Source organism: Typha latifolia, chromosome 13, assembly GCF_019914945.1.
Source record: "Typha latifolia isolate L0001 chromosome 13, TyphaL0001v2, whole genome shotgun sequence".
Taxonomy (NCBI): Eukaryota; Viridiplantae; Streptophyta; class Magnoliopsida; order Poales; family Typhaceae; genus Typha; species Typha latifolia.
The window spans coordinates 5,621,980-5,643,792 of NC_133098.1; the positions used below are offsets into that span (position 1 = coordinate 5,621,980).

Consider the following 21,813-nt stretch of genomic DNA (forward strand, 5'->3'; position numbering starts at 1 on the left):
TCAGCTGCAGCAATTCTTCTTATTACTGTGCTTCTTCATTTCATATCTATATAGGTCGATGCAAGTTAGGATTGTGATATGCTTACATGTTTTGTTTATTCACCGTAACATGCCCTATAAATTCGTACAACGAATAACTATGTTATGTAGTAAAAAAAATCTTGTTTCTGTATCATATCCTAAAAGTTCCTCATTCCCTGTACACAAACAGCATTATCTGTTTGTGTACAGGGATGGCTAAACGAGTGAGCAGAGCAAACAGCATTATCTGTAAACCAACTGGTAGCCCTTGAAATCCACACACAAACTCTGCGATCATTAGCTCAACCTAACCATTCTTAATTATCGCCCATTGATTGAAGGCACCACAAGAGAAAAAACTGCATTTTGAATGACAAAGCCCTGCAACAATGAGAAATATATAGCCTGTGTTAGATTTTGCTTCAAACTATAGTACAAAAAGCTCAACAATCTTTGACCTGAGGACAAGTAGAGAAAGATGAAGGTACTGTTCTAAAGGTACCATCGACCAAATAAAGTGCTATAAATCAATAAATGGAAAAGAAATATGAACTGACATGGCAGAAAACAGTTTTAAGCAATGCTTTTCTCAGAAGACAGCTTTAAGCCATGTTGTGAAGCGGAAATAGTTTAGATATCATATCTCAGCCACGGGAAATTACTTCTTAATAAGGACAAAGGCAACTTCTTAATGTAGTATGATTCAATTAGTTCAGTACTAATGCAAATTTCCTTTAAAAAAACAATATGAGGATTCAGAATGAAAGGTACTAGATGCAAGCAGATACTGCTAGTATGTATAGGTAAAGAGGCCTCCTTTCCACATCACTAGGAACAAATCACTCTAGCAACTAAATTCTTGGATAATGTTTGCCTCTTTTTTCCCTGTGCAAGAATGTAGAGAAAGAAATCACAAGAGAAAAAGGCTACAAACACAACCATAATTACAACATAAGAGTATACATGGTTCACCCAACACCAACTTACTATGTACACATGAACGAACAAAAAGAACAAGAAATACAATGGGTATACAACATTCCGGAAAGAATTCTCTCTCTTCACCATCTTGAGCACTCTTATACACGACTCGCTTAAGTCAAATAAATCTAAACTAACATAACTCATCCTGTAGGATTATTGAATCAATCCAAATAAGTACATTGTTTAATTGGATCAATTCTATTGGATGAATTCTATGAAGCACGGGTACAATAGGAAAGGGATACGATAGATCCTTTAAAAAAACAGGATACAAATACAGCGAGGATATGTTAATAAATATATTTGCATTCTATCGTCAATCAATACAATATATGGTATTTAAGAAATGCATATCATTCCATCCACAATAAGGATAGAACAAAGAGCGTGAAGTGAAGAGATAATGAATCATAGGTTCGAGGATGAACAGTGGAGTCACAAATAAAAGGTCTTTCCGTCGTGGAAAACTGGATGACTGAACTGATCCAGTTTTCCACTTGGTCAAAAGGATCACTTGGTCAAAAGGATACCAAGATGACCTCTTGGGCTTAAAGCAGCGTCGAGGTTGCTTGATTGACTTATCCTCTGGTCTGAATAAGTTTATGGAGAATGCTACCAAATGTCGCAAAAAGATTAGAGTTAGGACAAAATAAAACAAGAAGAGTCGTTGATACTAAATTGATCGTTCCTTTTCTTCTTCAACTTGCTTGTCCCCGCCCTCACTGTCGCCATCGATGAATACGATAGATTCAAAATCTGATTCATCAAGTGAGAGCTCTGTAATTTCTGATACACTCACTTTATTGAATAAATCAAATGCAACTTCTCCAAGATCCCACATCTTGGTCTCTCCTTTTCATGTATCCAATGATTTCCTAGAGAGAAGGCAAAGATTAGGCAAAGATTACTATGCACAAACATAGATCTTCTGCTCATTGTAGGGCATCTTATTTCTTTTCACTGAATGCATGAATAAGTGCTCCAATTCCTCTCACTAGATGAAGATGAGCAAAGTTGTTCAATTAACTGGAGCGACAACTTTTGAAGAATTAGTGCACAAATACCATGGATAACCCACCACTTTTTAATTCAAGAGCTTCCCTACCTTCAATGGATCTCCTGATTTTCATCTCTCAGTAGATTCTTCTCTCCAAATTTGGAAACCTTTTTAAACATTTATTTCCCATAAAAATGATCTTTAAGTCCTTGTGCATTAGAGTGCAGTTTGAATTTTATCCAATCCAAGAACTGTTATAGTACCTAGTAAGACAAACGCCCAAATAAGTTACGTAAAAGAAATCAGGGATATTGTGAAATGAGCTCTGGCGAAGCTGAAGGCGACGGTAAGAAGCCCCCAGCCCCAGCTGGGGGAGAAGACGTCCACCTCAGAAGAGCAACGGCATCCAAACCAGCCAAAGAAAAGGAAGAACAACTGCCCCCAGGAACCGAGCAAATGCACCCCAAGTCCTGGGCCTCTGTAGCAGCCAGCAACAGGCGGCCAAAGGACAATGTAGGGAGGATTCCGGCCGAAATACTTGCCAAACTCAAGCAGCAAACGACTGACTGTGTCATTGTCGACCCAGAGGTGCTGGCAAGGTGCAGGGAAAAGTGGAAGCGAACCCTCTTTGGGAGGTTCCTGGGTAGAGGACTCCCTCTAGAGAGACTCAAAAGCATTCTAGCGAGACTATGGCAAGGCATATCAGGATTCTCCGCCTCTGACATGGATAATGGATTCTATGCATTCCGGTTCGACAAGGACGAAGACATGGACTATGTGCTGACAAATGGCCCATGGACGATCACCGGGAAAGTTTTGAAACTGATTCCATGGCAGAACAATTTCAGACCATCCCTAGCAGCGTTCGCTACTGCTCCAACCTGGGTCCAATTCCATAACCTCCCTAAGGAATACTGGGAGTTGGAAGCCCTCATCCAGGTTGCAGCTTACTTTGGAAAACCTCTTGGAGTAGATGAAACAACCATGGACCACACCAGAAGCCATTTCGCTCGAGTATGCATAGAAATCGACCTCTCGCAGCCGTTGAAAACAGCAGTATGGCTTGGCCCAAAAGAGGACGAGCTGGAACAGACGATCATCTACGAGAGCATCCCAGCCATCTGTTACCAGTGTGGAAGAATAGGTCACAAAGAAGAGCTGTGCAAGGAGCCTAGTAAGGAAGAGAAGCCACCAAAGGGGAAAGATCAGGCCCAAGCAGCCAATGAAGAGGTCAATAAGGATGAAGGTATCACTCCAGAAGAAACTGAAGCAGCAGAAGCTAGCTCAGTTTACGGTCCATGGCTAACGGTCCAAAGGAAGGCCAACAGAGGCCGCCAAGCAGAGCCACCAAGAGATAAGGAGGAGGCAGCGCATCCCGCCCAGGCTGCACCCAAACGGCACAACCAATCAAGATTCAAGGGAGATCACGGCGATGGCAAAAGGCAGTACAGTTGGCCACCTAGCCAGCATGCTCCGTCAACCCACCCAAAATACCACCAAGAGGTCAAGAGGAAAGTACCTAACGGCAGCCCGCGAACAAACGGAAAGAGCACAGCCTGGCCGCATACCCGCACGCAGAGCAGCTCGCACCCCAAGGAAGGCGCGATACACCAAGGAGAAGACAAAGGTAAAGCCAAGGTAGGGAGAACAGGCGCCTCACGCCATGGAAGCTCACAAAGAGTGGCGCCCAAGCAAGCCTTCAAAGCCAGGAACGAGCTTGATATTGCACCAAGCACGGAAGCAACTATCGTGGAGGAATCTATACCTGACACGTGGAATGCCCAATTAATAGGAAGCGACAGCAAAGGAGAAGAAGCAGCAGGCTCACATGCAAACGAAGTGACTGCCCAAGCCAATAGAGTAGCCACCATAAATGGGATTGACATTCGCCTTGGCTCAGGCCATGCAGGGGCCGCTCGCTCCGCGTACGTCAAAACCATTAGGAGACAGACGCCTATGCCGAAGTCTACGTCCACTTACCCGCCAGAGATCTACCAAGATGGAATGGCGAGCTTTAGGACCAAGCCAGAACCCTCCAAGGATCCCAGCTCTCAGGCGAGGCATGACGGTTTGGTGTTGACTGTCCGGCAAGCACTCCTACCAGCCCAGCAACATAATGGTGAATGCAGCATGGACGAGGATGAGACCAACATGCAACTGGCCCTGGTGGCCCCGTCCACGGCCACTCACACAAAAGCTGTTTCCATGGAAATGGAGGGCAACGCGGTCGAGCCTGCAGAAGGCATGGAAAGAGCACCTACCTCTAAGAGAGGTAGGTTGCACTAGGACCCCTCACACCTTCAATAGTTTACTTATGAATAAAGCCTTGATATGGAACTGTAGGGGCGCCATGAAAAAAGATGTTTTGGACAGATGTCGAGACCTCAACCGGGAGCACAGGATGGAAATTCTGGTACTACTCGAAACCCATGTGGACTGGGCCAAGGCCGCCACGGTGGCTAAAGCGGTGGGGAGATGCTGGTCTTGGTTCTCCGTGCCTGCGGTTGGAAGCTCTGGTGGGATCATCGTAATGTGGAAGACCAAACTGGGGTGGGTAGATATCCTAGCAACCTCACGCTACGCTGCCCATCTAGTTTTCACATCCCAGATAGGCAACACCGCGCTCATGTTGGTGGTTTATGCAAGCAACAACCTAAGAGAACAGCGATACCTATGGGAAGAGCTCCTCCAGCTTGCCGCCATAAACATCCCTTGGGTGGTGGCAGGTGACTTCAATGCCTACCTCAGCACCAATGAGAAGAAGAGTTGCGGAACGATCGAGCTCGGGCCAAAGGGGAAAGCTTTTGCGGACTTCATCGAAGCAGCCGGTTTATGCGACCTCGGCTTCGAAGGGCTGCCCTACACCTGGTGCAATAACCAGGCAGGGAGCCGGCGCATATGGGTGAGGCTAGACCGGGTGCTGGCAAATATCAGATGGCTAGGCCTGCACCCAATGGCCAGAGTCAGGCACCTCGATCGCTCAGCCTCCGACCATGCCCCACTGCTGCTGTCGACCCCGAGGACAAACCCTCCAAAAGCGTGTCCCTTCCGCTATGAATTGCTCTGGCTCGAATACAAGGAGAGTGAGCAAATAGTGAGGGAAGTGTGGGCTGGCGGAAGCCGAGGCAATCCCATGCACGCCTTCACACACAAGATCTGCCAACTCCAAGCAAAGATGAAACGCTGGAGCCGAATCGCAGTGGGTGACCTTGAAGCCAAGCTAGTTGATGTCTGCCAGGAGTTAGATGAGTCCGAGCGGCTGGATGCCGCCAGAAACCTCCCCGATGAAGGACTCGGCAGGCTCCGCAGCCTCTACAACCTCAAATCTGCCCTCAGTAGGCAGATCAATATAAAATGGCTGTAGAGATCGAGACTCAAATGGGTGCAAGAAGGTGATCGGAACTCCAAATTCTTCCGCCTCATGGCAACGATCCGAAGACAGCGCAATAGGATCTCTGGCATCTTCCAAGACGACGGAAGGTGGGTCCAAACCAAAGAAGAAGTAGAGGAGACCTTCCACGCCTTCTACAGCAAACTCTGGGGCCCGGTACGCAATAACAAAACACAACACCCCAGCTGGCCACCCCTGCCTAGGATATCGCCAGAAGAAGCTGAGAAACTCATCAGCACCGTCTCAGTGGCAGAAATCAAAAAGGCCTTGTGGAACCTCCCCCGAGGCAAAGCACCAGGTCCAGACGAGCTGCAGGTGGAAGTATACATCAAATTCTGGGATTCCATGGGCAGCGGCCTTTGTGAAGCCATAAGTCACTTCTTCCGCCAGGCCTTCATGCCCAACCACTGGGGCAGAACCCTAGTGACCTTGATACCGAAAACTGATAGCCCTACAAGGGTAAAAGACTTCCGTCCAATCTCGTTGTGCAATGTCAGCTACAAGATCATATCTAAAATCTTAGTGGAACGCATGAAAGCCCTCCTTCCTAGGCTTGTCGGGCCGGAGCAAGCGGCATTCATTGCCGGTTGAAGCATCTCAGACAACACTCTCGCAGCCCAGGAAATAGCACACTCGATGCACCACAACAGAAGAGAGTCGCCGTTGCTGATGCTCAAGCTCGACATGGAGAAAGCCTTCGACCGCATCAGCTGGGCTGCGGTGCAACAGACGCTATCAAGAATGGGATTCCCTGAGCAATGGTGCAATTGGATCATGGCATGCGTTACCTCACCGAGGTTCTCTTTCCAGATCAACGGAACGCAGACAAAGTGGCTGCTGCCACACCGCGGCCTTCGGCAGGGCGACCCACTATCGCCATACCTCTTCATTTTGGTCTCCCAAAATCTGACGAGCCTACTCAACAAAAAGACAGCATCTGGCCAGCTTTCCGGGTTCAGAATGGGTGACGTCCAGCTAACCCATATGCTATATGCGGACGATCTACTGGTCACAGCCCAAGCTACGCCCCTCACCGGGTCGGCGATCCTCGACTGCCTAGAGGAGTACTCCCGGCTGACAAACCAGAAGGTCAACCTCGAAAAATCAGAGCTCTTCCTGCCACAATGGATCAAACCTGAAGAGAAGGAAGCAATTTGCAACTCCCTTGGATTAAGACCAGCCTGCATGCCTTTCACCTACCTTGGTGTCCAAATCTCAAGCCAACGCATCAAGGTGAAGGAGCATAGCCACTTAGTCGATCGAGTTGCAAAGAAGCTAGCGGGCTGGAAAAGGGGAGTCCTCTCGATGGCCGGCAGGCTCGCGCTCATCAACGCCACTATGCTGGCGATCCCCACGTACTGGAATGGGCGCAGCACATGGCTGCCGGACTCAGTCCTAGAAGCCATTACCAAGAATGCCCGAGCTTTCCTATGGGAAAACGGCAGCAGACGCGGCATGCACCTCATCGGCTGGATACAAGCAACGAGCCCTAAGGAAGAAGGCGGCCTGGCCATAAGAAAGCTCAAGTTGGCACGTACGGCACTCGCCGGGAAGCTGCTCTTCCAAGTGCTGAATCAGGCAGATAAGCCATGGGTTCGCATCCTAACGACAAAATATGGTGTGCTAAACCCATGGGATCCGAGCACGCCACCCAAGGCCTCCTGGGTATGGCGAGCCCTAACCGGGACTGCCATATCCATGCGAGAAGATTGCCGCAAGTTGGTGGGCAATGGCCGATCAACGCGGGCTGCAATAGACCCATGGGTCTCACCGATACCATGGACCCGGCAACCGCGCTGCATGCACCCCTGTCTGTTGGGCGAGAAGCTGATGGTGAGCGACCTGACCCCGGGGAAAGGCTGGCCAAGTGCAAGACTACTGACCGATGTCGGGTCGGACCTAGCCTTCGAAATCACCATGACCTTAAATATGATGACCACGAGCCCAGATAGATGGATCTGGTGGCCCCACCGGGAAGGCGAGCCACGAGCAAAGTCCATCTACACCTACCTTCAACCCAGCTGCCAGCCTAGATGGAAAGGTTGGCAAGTGTTATGGCAGCTCCCGTTGGCGCCGCGGGTTCATATGTTTGCATGGAAACTCTACTGGGGCAAATTGCCCACCCGGGCCTACCTACATGGGCTTCGAATCGGGCCTGACGAGAATTGTGCCTTGTGTGGCATCCATCCGGAAACGATAGACCACTTATTCTTCTCATGCAGATATGTGCTGGAGGTGTGGGCCTAGCTAGCACATGAACATGATTGGACATCAACTGACGGGTGCCACGTAGGACCAAACTGGCTTTGCCAGGAATGGGATAGCGACGACGCAAAGGACACTGCATGCAAGGCCCTCATCACAGCAACCCTTTGGACGGTGTGGAAACAACGGAATGCTCGGGTATTCCGAGGAGAAAATGACCAGGCGAAAACGGTAGTGCGCAAAGCGGTGCAACTCGCTCGGGACTACGCCAAACCAACCCGGCCAATGCTCAAGCCTACTAGACCAAGGAAAGAATGCAGGATGGTTGGCCCCACCCCCCGCTGGATCAAAGTGAACGTGGATGGCGCCTACTCACCGGGCGACTATCAAGCGGGAGCTGGAGCCGTGCTCAGGTCAGCAGATGGCGCACTCATGCAGGTAGCTTGGGAGCCCACGCCGGGAAACTCGGCATTACTAGCCGAGGGCAGGGCCCTATGGCTCGGGCTAACCCTGGCTAAGGGGCAAAGACCGGTGGAGGTAGAATCAGATTCACTAGAGCTGGTGCGGATCATGAAGGCAGAGCTCGGTTGCTGAGTGCAAATCCTTACTCAGCTCTTACCCAAACTATCGACTCATTCATGTATACAGAGAAGCCAACCGTGCTGCCGACTGGGCGGCCAAACGGGGTAAGACTGCGTCTCAGGCCGTCTTGTTAAGGCCGAATGATCACATTCCCCCCGAATTTTGTAACTGCCTAAATTTTGACGCCTTAACCCCACACGGGAGTTAAGCCAGCTAAATATAGCTCATATTTCAAAAAAAAAAAAAAAAGTTACGTAAAAGAACAAAGCCCAATGGAAACTATGTAAATTTTATTAGAATATTGAATTTATCCCAGATTTGAAGAGTATACTAAACAATAGAGGCGAAGGACTTCTATCCCATCTATTAACAAAACATTGGTGCAAAGCTTAATAAAATGACTCATCATTTTCTTCGTCGCCTTCATGTCTATAAATAGTTGCCTTCACTTTTCCATTAAGTTGATTTTGGTCATTTAGGCATAGAGTTTTTTTTTCTCAGCTTGACCTCATCCATAAATATTATCTAATAAGATGCTAACCATTCACCTTAGGGCAAGATTAGATTCCACACCCATATATTTGCAAGAAATGTACCTTCACTCTGTATTTTTAATATAACAATACAGCATATCAATCAAAATATTTTATGCATTGGAAACTAACATCAAAACAGTTTAACACAAGTCAACAATACAAGATGCTATCAAACTATCAAATTTATTCTAGTGAGGTTATTAACATTCTATGTCAGTATGTTGCAATGCAGAATTCATAAAACATGTTCCTAACATTCTATGCAATCAGCCAACTTCAAGAAGGAAAAAAACCAGTTGTCTTCCTCAACTCAATGAAGGAAAAAAATCAGTTGTAATTAACAGAGCCAACATTAAGCCTTCTTTACAAAATGAGACAACATCCATCCTCGTCGTCTGGCATATAATGAAAATTCTGGCCACGACCAACTAGAAGATATCTCTATTAAATGTAATCCAAGAAGGGTGGGGAGAGCACATTGTGATCCTCATGAACATAATCTTCATACGAAGGTAGATCTCTCATTTTTAATGGTCAATTACATGTCAAAGATTTTGTTGACTAGATTCCTGAGGCGGAGTGCTTTTTTGATTACATAGAGATCAAGGAGGAAAAGAAAGTCAAATTAGTGGCATGCAAGCTAAAGGGAGGAGCTTCCATATGGCGAGATCAACTACAAATGACTCATGTTCGACCAAACAAATCACCACTTAAATATTGGACTCGAGTGAAGCAATTGTTGTATGCCTATTTCATTCCTGCCGACTATGATCAATTGCATTTTCAACAATATCAAAATTATTGACAAGGAAACCATTCCATCGACTCTCTAAATAGAATACCAATAGGGTCGGGGCGAGTTGTGTCAAGTTTAAGCCAACACAAACATGAACATAATACATCTATCAAACAGGTTGGGATATCAATCATGAACATGACCCACTTATTAAATGAATTACATTGGTCATGAACATGTTATCAAGTTGCATATGTTATATGAATTTATATAAGTTATTCGAATTATAACTGGGTTCATTCATGTTAAAAATAGATTTATTCGGGTTATAAACAGTTGTATTCACGCTATAAATGAGTTATAAATGGGTTATTTGGGTTACAATCAAGTTAACATATCATTAAATAGAATATCAGATCATAAACGAGTTATAAATGGTTATAATCGAGCTATTGTATCATAAACAGATTATCAGATCAAAGATTCATTGGTAGGTCATAAACAAATAATTTAAATGGGTTGAGGTACTAAACATGGACATGACTCGTTTATGATTGGGTTAGGTAGGCCAATCTGTTTATAACCCAACCCAATTATATTAAACCAAACATGTTTAAAGCCTTCAAGTTTGTGTTTATTTGTCTCAAATTATTGCCTTGGGTCAAAAGTTGTCACCCTTAATTTTCAGAATTGGATTTGTCTAAGCAAGGATTCTCTTTTATTCAGCACAGCCATAGAGTTTCACTCGAGTTTTTATGAAGAACTCCATAAAACTTGCACTAGTGTCCAAAAAACATAGTGCATGATGTGTACTAATGTCTGAAATCATATTAAATCTCACGAAATTTGTCAACATCATAGGGCAGAACATACCAGGACTTCTTAACCCCATATCATATATGTGAAGATATTTCTATAAATTTTAGTTTAAAGGAAATCTATTATTTTTGTAATTGTAGATTGTGTCTCTAAGTATGGTCACTTTAATCCCATTACTCATCCACATACAGCTCAATCCGTGGCTCAAGTCTTTTTTGTGAAATCTTTAAGTTACATGGTATGCTTTGCACAATAGTTAGTAATGGAGATCTCACTTTTACTACTAAAGAGTTTGATTATTTCAGTTATGCATATCCTCCTAAGATGGATGGACAGACATAGGTGGTCAATCGTACCCTAGCAATGTGTCTTTATTGTTTTACTAGCTCAAAACCCGAGTAGGTCACTTGGTTTCCATGGGTAGTGTATTGTTATAAAACTAGCTATCATACAGCCACAAAAAGGACACCTTTCAAAGTTGTATATGGAAGAAAGACTCCAATATACTTTCCTATGAGCATGGGACTTACTCATGTGGTTTCGATAGACCACCTTTAAAATAATGAGATCAACCTTTACAGGATGTTTGTGAATTATCAGTAGCTCAAGAACGCATAAAATGGTGTATGACAACATCAAGAACAACAATTTGAAATTGGTGGTTACGTTTAATTGTGATGTAAATTTTATCACTAATCTTCGCCAGAATTTTGTTGTAATTTGAAATTATCCCCCCATACTTTGGTACGTATAAAGTGCTAGCCACAGATTGGTAAAGTGGCATATCATTTGGAACCAACATCAAAGTCCAAAATTCATCTTATTTTTCATGTATCCTCTCAATTAAAGAAATAAAATTAATATAATACAGATCCATGAATTGCCTGCTTTGCACTCAACCACCAATAAACTTCATCCTCTCCCACAAGCCATTTTAGATTGTAAACTTTGACATGGACAGCAACCGCTCCATTGGAAAGGACTATTCCCAGCTGATGCAACATGGGAAGAAGCAAAAAAACTAGAGCACATTTTCAGATTTGGACCCTTGAGGACAAGGGCTTTTGCTATGGGGAAAGGAATGTTACATTCACTATGACTTTCTTAACTTCCTTATTTTCAAATTACCTTATGTCCTCTTTCTTAAATAGGTCCCTTATAATCTGTTATATATAAGACATCTATAATGAATGAGGAATCAGGTAGAAATCCCTAAAAGTATCTCATAGGAGATTAGGGTCCCTCCAAAAGAGAATTTATTTTGTTGCAATTCATCATAGATTTCCCTCACAATTTCAACCTATCCTCCTCCTCCACTTTAACCCATCAACCTATAACTCGATCTATTACCAAGGGTACCAACAGTATCCATATACTGATTTCTCAAATCATGTCACCAAAATTGTTCCTTGAATCCATGGTTTTCAATAATTTTGATCTCCTTTGTAGTTCCTCCTATGTTAACCTTTTACTCATCAGTATAATTATCTTATGCCATGACCTTCATCATGTAATTTTTCTTGTGGTCCCATTCTGGTTGCTACCACTCATGTCAATATCTGACTATATTTCATTGATCCATAACCTTTGGTACTGTTCACCTCAATATTTCCCTTCTTTTTCATCCCCAATTTACTAATCTTGTCCATGAACTAAGGTTTGTTGATTAGACTCTTCTGTATTATGCCAATATTGGTGGATTATTTGTACCATCATAGGGCATGTTTGCGATCTACCCCATAGCACAATGTGATTTAAGTATTTAACCGATCACTAATTTCTAGAGTATTTTCCCTCATCATATTATAACGAAATAATAGTCTTCAAATGATCACAAAATTCGTATTTGATGCTGAAACGAAAAATCTGAAGCTTATTAAAATAAAATAGTCGAATATAAATCGTAAGAATAAATTGTTATAATTGTTACAAATGTCGATCAAATAGTATCGTCGAAAGCTATCTGAACGTATCGTCAGCTCTACTGTTCTCGACATGGCAGAAAAGTCAATCACCTGTATCTTGTTGCATATATGTATGAAATTCAAATCACAGTGGTCAGAACTTGGAAAGATCTTTTCAAGATCAACCTAATGGCTAATGGTATCTCCACATGCTTACCATCACTGTAGGGAAATGGTAAAATCCATCAAATGTCCAATATGACATCAAAGGCCGAGGCTTTCTTACTTGGATAGCATGACAGATTATGTTTATCCCATACATTGCAGTATAAAACCATAATTATATGTTCCCTCCCTAGTTAGCCAATTTAATCAGAGTAGGTTCCTTTAGGGAACATGATTAGGTTGAGTCTAGCCTTAGCATAAGGGAATAGGAAACCTTTCATAACCAGATCTCCATTTCTCAGTAAGGGTTCATAATCTAAACATTACTTGATAATTACTATATCCAATGTTCTCTTAGAATATGGGAGATTAACTTTCTTTCCTTTCAAGAACAATCAACAAGCATAGCAAAGATGGTAGTCCTTTTTGTTCTTTCTATTATTTGTGCTTGAAAGATGCAATAAACTTTCTACATTAAAGGCCACCATCCTTTTCTTTCATCTAGGTTTTTTTTATATGTACAGCAACTTTTGGAGCGTCTCTCTTTACATCTATGAGCCAAACTTTTCTAAACAAGGTAAATAACTCTACTCACTAACTAGCCTTGTAGTTTTATACTTTCATGGTACAGGTAGCATATGCCTGATTCCCCTCACTCCATAACAGGGTAATAGCGTTAAACAAATGAAATTCTTAGATGTAACTGCTAGAAACCAGCAAATTCTAGATGGTAAAGGATTTTCATTTGTACATAGTTGTTTAGAACAATGAGCCAATTAATTAACAGATAACTCATCTACTATGTAATTCAGTAGCACTAAACAAAGCATACATTGAATGGAGCTTAACTTGTTAACTGATAAGTTGATCACAACAAAAGAAAAATACCTTGTTAACTGACAACAACACTTATGTATAGATACTAGGATAGCTATTGTCATTCTGTATAACGTACATACTTTTTTTTGAAATGAGATGAGTGAAAATCAATAGTTAGATTCATCAGACTACTTATTCAATTTATAGGACTATATAATCATGCATTTGAAAAACAAAAGAGACTAGTATTTCAAGATTTGTGCAGACTAAAATTCTTGGGCATACACAATTTATTAATGGTTACCTTAACTACATCTTAGATATGACAATTACTACTCAAATACCAAGTAAAGGTTGCTTCCACAGAGTACATAATTCAAGTCAATAATGTCTACAATATCTCAAAGCAAAAGTTTTGTAATATATTCTGACCAAAGGAGGAATCATTAATAATAATGGGTATGTGAGAATCTGAGAATTGATGAAAGGAATGGAGTACTGAATGCGAGTAACCAAAGGAAGAAAGAGGGATGGTACCTAGTTGATCATGCATCCTCCATTGTGGGTTAAAAGAACACTGTCTAGTGTCGACTACTTCCAATAGGTAAATTATAAGAGTGAAATGAACAAATGGATAGAATTCTTATAGGAAATTTTAGTTATTTCACAGAACTCACCAAACTCTGAGCATGAAAGTTTTCAGTAGGAACAAGATCTGATATCAGGTAGTTTGAGGATGAAGTCTAATAACAAATATTCCCCTTACTGTAAGACCGTAAGAATGCACATGTACTTCCTATTTGAAAAAAGAAAACAAGGTCCTCCAAATCCATTGATTACGGCAGGCAAATGAGTCTTAGTTTTATAAAAACTAAAATAGAAATTTCACATAAATGAATTGACATAACTTTTACAAAAGATTCATCCAACGCAAATTGCTGAATGAGTAAAACATAAAGACCGTTAGACCTACCATCAATCAAAGTATCAGACTATTGATCAATTTCTGAGTTTTTCTTACATCAACCAAAAAGGGCTAAAGAGTTCATTAAAATGTGAAAAATGAAAGAACTTAGCTGGAATGAACTTATATATAAGTTATTTATCTTGAATTTAGATAACATCTACTTATTAGATAAAATGAACCTAATATAGAATGCAACCTATGAAGCATGAATACTTTATTTACCCCTCTATACCGATATCCAATACGGTACAGATACGGCCCAATACATATTAGATATGGCTAGAGGAGTATCCGAATTAAGAAAATTAATTTTAATTTTTGATACGGCTCTAATATAGAGGGATATGGCTCCGATACTGTGGGATACAGCTCCTATACATTTCCTGACCATCTAATCTTTATTATACTAATAAGATGATATAAAACATATACTTTATATATACGTACGATTATCCAATCCTTTAGGTTATTTTAAGGCTTTGTTTATTTGATAATGAATTAAACCATTTAAAGATTCAAATTAATTGTAGATTAATAGTTGAAGTAGGTTTTAATATTTCACTAACATTTTGAGTTTCATATCAGTTTCTATTATAATATTATTATAAAGTTTTAGGCATGTAAATACTAAATCGATAGCTTTCTTTCCTTTTATCTTATCATCATTTTTTACCATATGTTATATTGGTTGACAATAGATTAAAAATATATTATTTATTTATTGGTGTATCCATTCCGTATTTGTATCCTACTTTTCAAAATTTATCGTATCTCCGTATTCGTATCTCTGTATTCTGTATTCGTATCCATGCTTCATAGAATGAAACTATATGCCAAAGAGTTTTAATGTCAATGCTTATCTGTTTTGGCTCATGCCAATGATCTTCAATAAAGATAGGTGCTCCAATTTTAAATGCTCCTAGTTGGGTTACCCAAAGTTGGAACATTAAATAAAGCAATATAACGTGAGTCCAATTGAACCAAGGACAACAAATTTCCCATAAATGTTGGTTGTTAACTCAAAACTCAACATATCAGTATTGGTAGACAATGTAATAGTAAATGATAAAATAAATGTACTAAGTATCAGTATCGGTATTGATATACAATGTGTATCGACTCTATTGGCCATATCAATCTTTGTATAAGACAATATTTATTTGATTGTAACAATTTATCGATCTATATCGATTGTTTTAGTATGAGGCTATTTTTAAATTACGTAAACTTATAAAAGAATTTAAATAAATATAGGAAAAATCATACAAATTTAATAAAAATGATAAATTCAATCTACTATCTCAAAGTAGCGAGTTTGTGGAGAAAGTTGGTTGTTGACAAAAAACACTACTTTTACCAGCAATGCTTGCAGCCACCTTCGTAGAGCAGATGTTGTGTAGAGGTCCTACAAAAAAATAGAGAGGAGAAGAAGAAAACTCACATCATTGAGGAACATCTTTAGACTCACCGATCTCCTCTAATTAGTTAGCTCTACGTACAATTTGTTAAACTAACCTATGACCGACCTGGTTCCCTTACGATCAATGGGATTCTAACGTTCGATAAAATCCGTCTTGAATCTAGCCCAACATTTTTTTCATAAAAAAGCATGGCCAATATGGCCTACATATTGGCCAAGACATGGCTCGTATGGCCGAGTATCGGTTGATACCAACGAAACCTACTGAAACTAGTAACCTTTCTAGTTTTGACTGTTGTTTCGGATCGTCATTGGCCAATATTTCAAACCATGCATCTTAACAGTGTTGAATATATTTCTTAGTATCAAATCAAGGATGATTAAGTCTAGTATGAATCTTTTTACAACTCTACTTACAAACCAATATAATAACAAATGATTTAGAAATCACATGGGTCAAAATTGCTTGCATATACGATAAGACCCACATGTTGAGTTGTGCATAAGCTTATAGGTTTGAAATTGTGTAGCTATGTATTTTGGGGCAAATCATGTACAACTATTTACTGGAAAAAAATATAATAATTTCAACAACTCATATGGTAAGTGTTAATATTTGATAGATTGATTGGAAGAGTTGAGGGTAGGCCGATTAGTAGTAAAGATAGACTAGTATCACATTTGACAAGACAAAAAAATAAGCCTTTAAGGAAAGCTTCACTTTATATGATTTGGCTTAGTTTACAATGGGGGAAGCCCACTTTTTATAGGCTCTCTAAGTAGTAACCTACCACTCAAATTAACTAGACAAAAAGCCAAGTGTTTTCTTTTACAAAGAAATTTCCAACCTTGCCTCCTCCCTCTTATGTTTCTTCTTCTGCTTAATGCGTAATAAGGGAAATTTCTCTTGACAAGAGAATGTAATGTGCATTAAAATTTCTACCAATAGAAATACCACTATGTAGGAACATATAGAAATGCAGGAGAATTAAATAACTGAATTAAACATTTATTAGCTATCATTTTTACCTGGTTGTATTGATCAAATGTAGACATCATCCTCCTCATCCTCACTGTCCCAAAGCAGGTCTTCTTCACCAGGTTTTGATGAACGGTCAAAACCATCCTCCTCAAGATCCTCTCGATCAGTACCCTCATTCACCACCTCTTCCTCCGAAAACATGGATATCCTCCTATCAAGAGACCCAGAATTCCTTGCTAGAATTTGATCAACCACATCGTCTAAATCTCTTGTATCACCATCGTCATAGAATTCGCTAACCTTAGTAAATCCCTCCTCTTCCTCCATCTCTTTGTATTCTTTCCTCCTCCACCCATCCTGAATCGTCTCCTCGCCAACTGCCCCGCTCTCCACCCTATCCCAGGGCAACCATATATCCGCCACTTTCCCCAATGCTCTCAGCCCATCCCCAACCACCACTGTCCTCAGCTCCGCCTCCCGTGCTCTCCTCATCATCTCCACGAAATCCGAATCATCCGACACCAACACCATCCAATCTACTCCCCGTGCCATTGAGTGCCGAATCTGGCGCTTCAGCGCCGCGTCCGCTGCCTGCGGCTTATCTTCCACCGTCCGAACGAACACCCCGGCCCGCCTTAGCTCCGAGGCGAGCCCGTACCCGGCCTTCGGGGTCAGCAACTCCCGAGCCGCCTCCTCGTACTTGTGGTTGTTGGAGATGAACCGCTCGCGGTACCGCTGCCGCTTCTTGCCCTTGAGGGATCGCATCCGGGATAGCTTCTTCTGGCGCTCGCGCTCGTGGAGCTGGAGGAAGTGGCGCTTCAGGTCGGGGCGGGTGGAGCAGCGGCGGCCGCAGACGGAGCAGACGTACGGCTCGGAGGGGGCGGCGAGGCCGCGGCGTTCGAGAAGGTCGAGCTGGCGGCGCTCGCGGCGCTGATCGAGGACCCAGCCGGGGAGGTGGGAAAAAGCGTGGCGGTTGGCGTAGGCGGAGATCTCCACGACGCGGCCGAGGAGGGAGGCAGCACGGAAGAGGGATGAGGCGGCGGCGTAGGGCGGACCGCGGGGCGGCTTGTTGTCGAGATCCCACAGGACGACGACGCTCGGGGAGCGGGCCGACCACACCCCGTCGCGGCCGCGGACCATGTCGACTTCCGCCGACACCTCCTGCTGCGGCGGCGGCGCAGGCGAGGTGTGGTGGTCGGCGGCGGCGGAGAGGTAAACGGGGATTGGTGGTTTGAGGGGTAGGATGGGGAATGGGGAGGGGGAGCGGAAGTGTCGGCGGAGGGTGAGGAGAGGAGGGAGGGAGAGGGATGGGGTTTGGGGAGGGAAGTGGATGGCAGTGAGTGGCGTCAGCATGGTGGCCGGAGAATCGCGGTATTGGATTGGATAGGATTGGTTTCGATAACGTCCGAACAGTGGTTATCCCCCCTGTGGTATGACCGGGAAGAAGCGACATTTGATCAAATATGGATTATTTTTGTTCTTCCTCATTAAGATGATTTGCTCTGTGCTTACAAAATAAAAACAGAGTTAAATTTTTTTTAAAAAAAAAAAGAGATAAAAACAGAGAGATTTACCTAAAACTTTTTTAAAAAATAAAACAGCTTTAGAAATATTCTTTAATTAGCTGCCACAATTAACATTATTTATCAGAGTTTCGATCTCTGGATAGGCTTAATCCAAGGCTTGATGTTGTCACGGGCCAAGTCTTTTAAATAGTAATGCGATTCTCTGATTAATCAAATGCAAAGTATACAAAGAATGCCATAAACTTAGAAAATCATGGGTCCATGCAAGTATCTCCGATGCTCTTGGGTCATCCTTTAGTATAGCTCCCTTTCACGAGGACTCTCTTAGTTGAACATAAACTGCCTTAGTTCTCTCTCTTGAATGGTAGCGTTGTAACAACCCAATCCTTAAAAAAAAATTTAGATTAAAATTATTATTATAGAGGTGAAAATGGATCTGGATAGTGCTCAACTCACATTCGGATCCATATTTATAGTCCTGATACGAATATTGGATAGATAACAAAATTTAAAATCATATCCTAACTAAACAGATTCAAATAATTTTTAGATATGAATTTAATAATTTTCAAATAAAGGATCAGATCTTAAACAGATATGGATCGAATCTTAAACGGATATATAGATTCATATCGGATGCAAATCAAATCTTAAATATAATCAATTAATTATTTATATTTGCTCCTTAATCTAAAAAAAATTATATCTAAATTATAGATCTATGCATCTCCGTCAGATATTGACTAGGACTAGCTACTAAAACAAGCTACCTAATAACAAGATACATCCTTTCTAGACCTCCACTTTTCAATATATTATAGCAAGTGTATAACCTACCTTTCAAACATATGATTTGGAAAAATTCTTGGTTCTAAATGTTTTAGAAGATCAATGTGTAGACCCTCAAGGAAAAGAAGGATTAAAAACAAAGAGGTAACACCCAAAACACAACCATGTAGGATTCATAAGATCACAGAATTCAAACACATCAAATCCAACACAATTGAATAAAACATGTATTGAACTAAAGATGTTATCATACTAAAAAATGGCAAACACAAATGCAAAGAAACATGAATGTGAACAACAAGCCCTTTGTTCCCGTCGGTGCTGCACCCGTAATAAGAGCTGAGGATTATCTTTCTTCGCAATTACCTCTGCCATCCTCGCTTGAGCCCACAACAAGCTAGGTTCTTAGAGACATGAGAAGGCTGCCACCTTTGACTCCTACACAAAGAGATTTTGGTCTCAAACCCATCCAAACTCGCTCCTCGACAACCATGGCTCACGAAGAAGTCCTTGGATTTGAACCTAGGGGTGAAAACGGGTCGGATTAATTCCGACCCGACCCGCTATTCGACCCGATTCAGATTAGATTCGGATAAAAAATTTCTATCCGATTCGGATACGGATTCAGATACAGATAGAATTTTTGAAAAAAATTCGGATACGGATTCAGATACGAGTCGGATATATTTTTCGGATTCGAATACGAATATCAGATATCCGTTTACTTGCTTATTTTTTTAAATAATTTACAATTTTTAGTTTGCTTATTTAAATAATAAATATTAATATTGTTACTAATAATACGTTATATATTATTTATAGAGATTAATTTCTCTAATTTTATAAATTTGACATACAAAAAAAATTATTTGTCGTAAAACTCTTAATAATTTTGTATTAATTATATCTAAATAAAATATTATAATTATTTTAAATTCAATCAATATCCGTTTAAGATCCGATCCTCTATCCGAAAATTATCCGTATTCGTTTAGTTAGGATATGATTTTAAAATGTTCTATCCGTCCAATATCCGTATCTGAATCTGTATCCAAACTAAAAATATGAATTCGAATATGGGTTGAGCACTATACGATCCGTATCCGATCTATTTTCACCCCTATCTGAACTAGATTAGGCATCCACTTAAATTGCAATCTTTGTCGTAGCTTAGGAGGCTCTAGTGAATGGTGGATTGCCATCTCCTCCACTAGCATCTCCTCGACGATTAGGCTAACTAGGATTTCTACCGAGACTATCCAAACTAGTCGTCATCGAAAGAGATGAAGAGGATTTGGGGGATAGCATCGACGAAGGGGGCGTTTTGGCAGATGGCAAGGAGGGAAAGAAGGCTACTCTGGAAAGCATCCAAAATATGGACGAGGCGAGACAAAAGAAGGTTGTAATAACCGATATATATATATATATATATATATGACAATAAGGAGATAATGCACTTATCCTTAACCCATATGGAACTCCTATTAGAAAATAGATAAGAAAACTAGACCCATATCTCCTTAGGATTTATTTCTTTATATATATACTATGTAGTGAAAAAAATATAGAGAAGAGAAACCGTAAACTTTAGAGAGAGAGAGAGAGAGAGCGGATTTTGGTGGCCGTAGACTTTGGTGTCGGCAGCAAGGGAGTGCAACAAAGGAAGAAGAAGAAAAAGGGAGAAAGAAGGAAGAAGAAGGAAGTTAAGAAAAAAAGAAACAAAAAAGGGTCTGTTGCTATAATATGATAGTATGCATGGTACTGTAGTAGCAGTTAGGTCAAAAGGAGGGAAGAAAAAGGTTGCTTCGAAAATCGTGACTTTTAAGAAAATTTTAAAAATCAGATTTTGGAATAAGCGTGAGAGGCAAGTTTCTTGCTTATATTTTGTTTTTTTAATCCAGAGAAAACTAGTAGTAATTTTTTTTATTAGATATAATCTATTAAAAGATGCTTGAATATTCATTATCTCTTTTGTTTGTAAATTTTATCGGTTCATTAAAAATAGTGATAATTAGACATTCATGGTTATATTTCATTGGCTCATTAAAAATAATGATAATTAGACATTCATGGTTATATTTTATTGGTTCATTAAAAATAATGATAATTAGACATTCATGATTAAATTTTATTGATTCATGTAAATTTTTAATTACTATTAGTATTCATGATTAAGAATCAGAAATTTATTTTTAGAATAATCTCTTTTGGATAATTAGATAGATTGGATTTTTAGATATTTATCCTATTTTTCTTTCAGCAAATAAGATATAAAGGTTAATCATGCTGTTAGAGTGTTGTATAAGTTTAAAAATTACTTGATTCAAAACGCATTGATATCTATGCATTATTTAATTTATGTATAATGACTCCTTTGATAAAAATGAAAAATCTAGATGTAAATGGTCATGATTTAATTTGGATTGGGTCAGAATGAATTATACTAGTGAAAGAGATATTTTGGGTTTATTTTGAACCCATTTTGATAGATAAGTCTAGGGAAAATATTCTTTGAATGTAACGTTGCAATGTGCTACCAAGTGACTCTAGTGGGATTAGAAAAAGATTCTTGAATTTTCATCCTAATAACTCTAATTTTATTCAACGGCTAGTAGAAAAGTTAGTAAGGTACTGTAGATGTACCTACTATGACCCTAGACGGATAGACTATCTAGAGAAGTCTTAGGCACCATCCCGATGGTGACTAGTAGTACGATGTGGACACGGGTCCGAATACTTATTAAAGAGATAATATGTCATTTTATTAGTTTGTCGGGCATCCAAGATATTAATTTTAATAAATATAAATTATGTTTTTAGAGTGATTTATTCAGAAATGCAAGTTATTGCAATATTCATGATTTATACATTTTGGAAATTTTTTGAAATGTATTTATTTTGAGAAAAATATTATATATGAGTTATGATCCCTTATGCACTATGTTATATTTATCACTTGTTGATTTTTCT

At 40.6% G+C, this 21,813-nt stretch overlaps 1 protein-coding gene across 2 annotated transcripts; it reads right to left on the reverse strand.

The window, feature by feature from the left end:
• Positions 1-13: 13 nt before the first annotated feature.
• Positions 14-18,015, reverse strand: LOC140799866 (uncharacterized). Of its 2 annotated transcripts, XR_012111086.1 has the most exons (3): positions 16,576-18,009; positions 15,484-15,531; positions 14-402 (listed from the first exon to the last, which is right to left on the reverse strand). XR_012111086.1 is itself a non-coding variant. In XM_073154372.1 (2 exons), the coding sequence occupies exon 1, from the start codon at positions 17,879-17,881 to the stop codon at positions 16,589-16,591; it is 1,293 nt and encodes a 430-aa protein (XP_073010473.1). In that variant the 5' UTR covers positions 17,882-18,015; the 3' UTR covers positions 14-402; positions 16,576-16,588. The 2 variants fall into 2 exon arrangements, 1 of the variants encoding a protein (XP_073010473.1); XM_073154372.1 differs by lacking the exon at positions 15,484-15,531 and having other exon boundaries at positions 16,576-18,015.
• Positions 18,016-21,813: the final 3,798 nt, after the last annotated feature.

What these genes read in the sequence shown, in the direction of transcription:
- LOC140799866 (XM_073154372.1), bottom strand. Translation starts at nt 17,881, where the DNA reads ATGCTGACGCCACTCACTGCCATCCACTTCCCTCCCCAAACCCCATCC.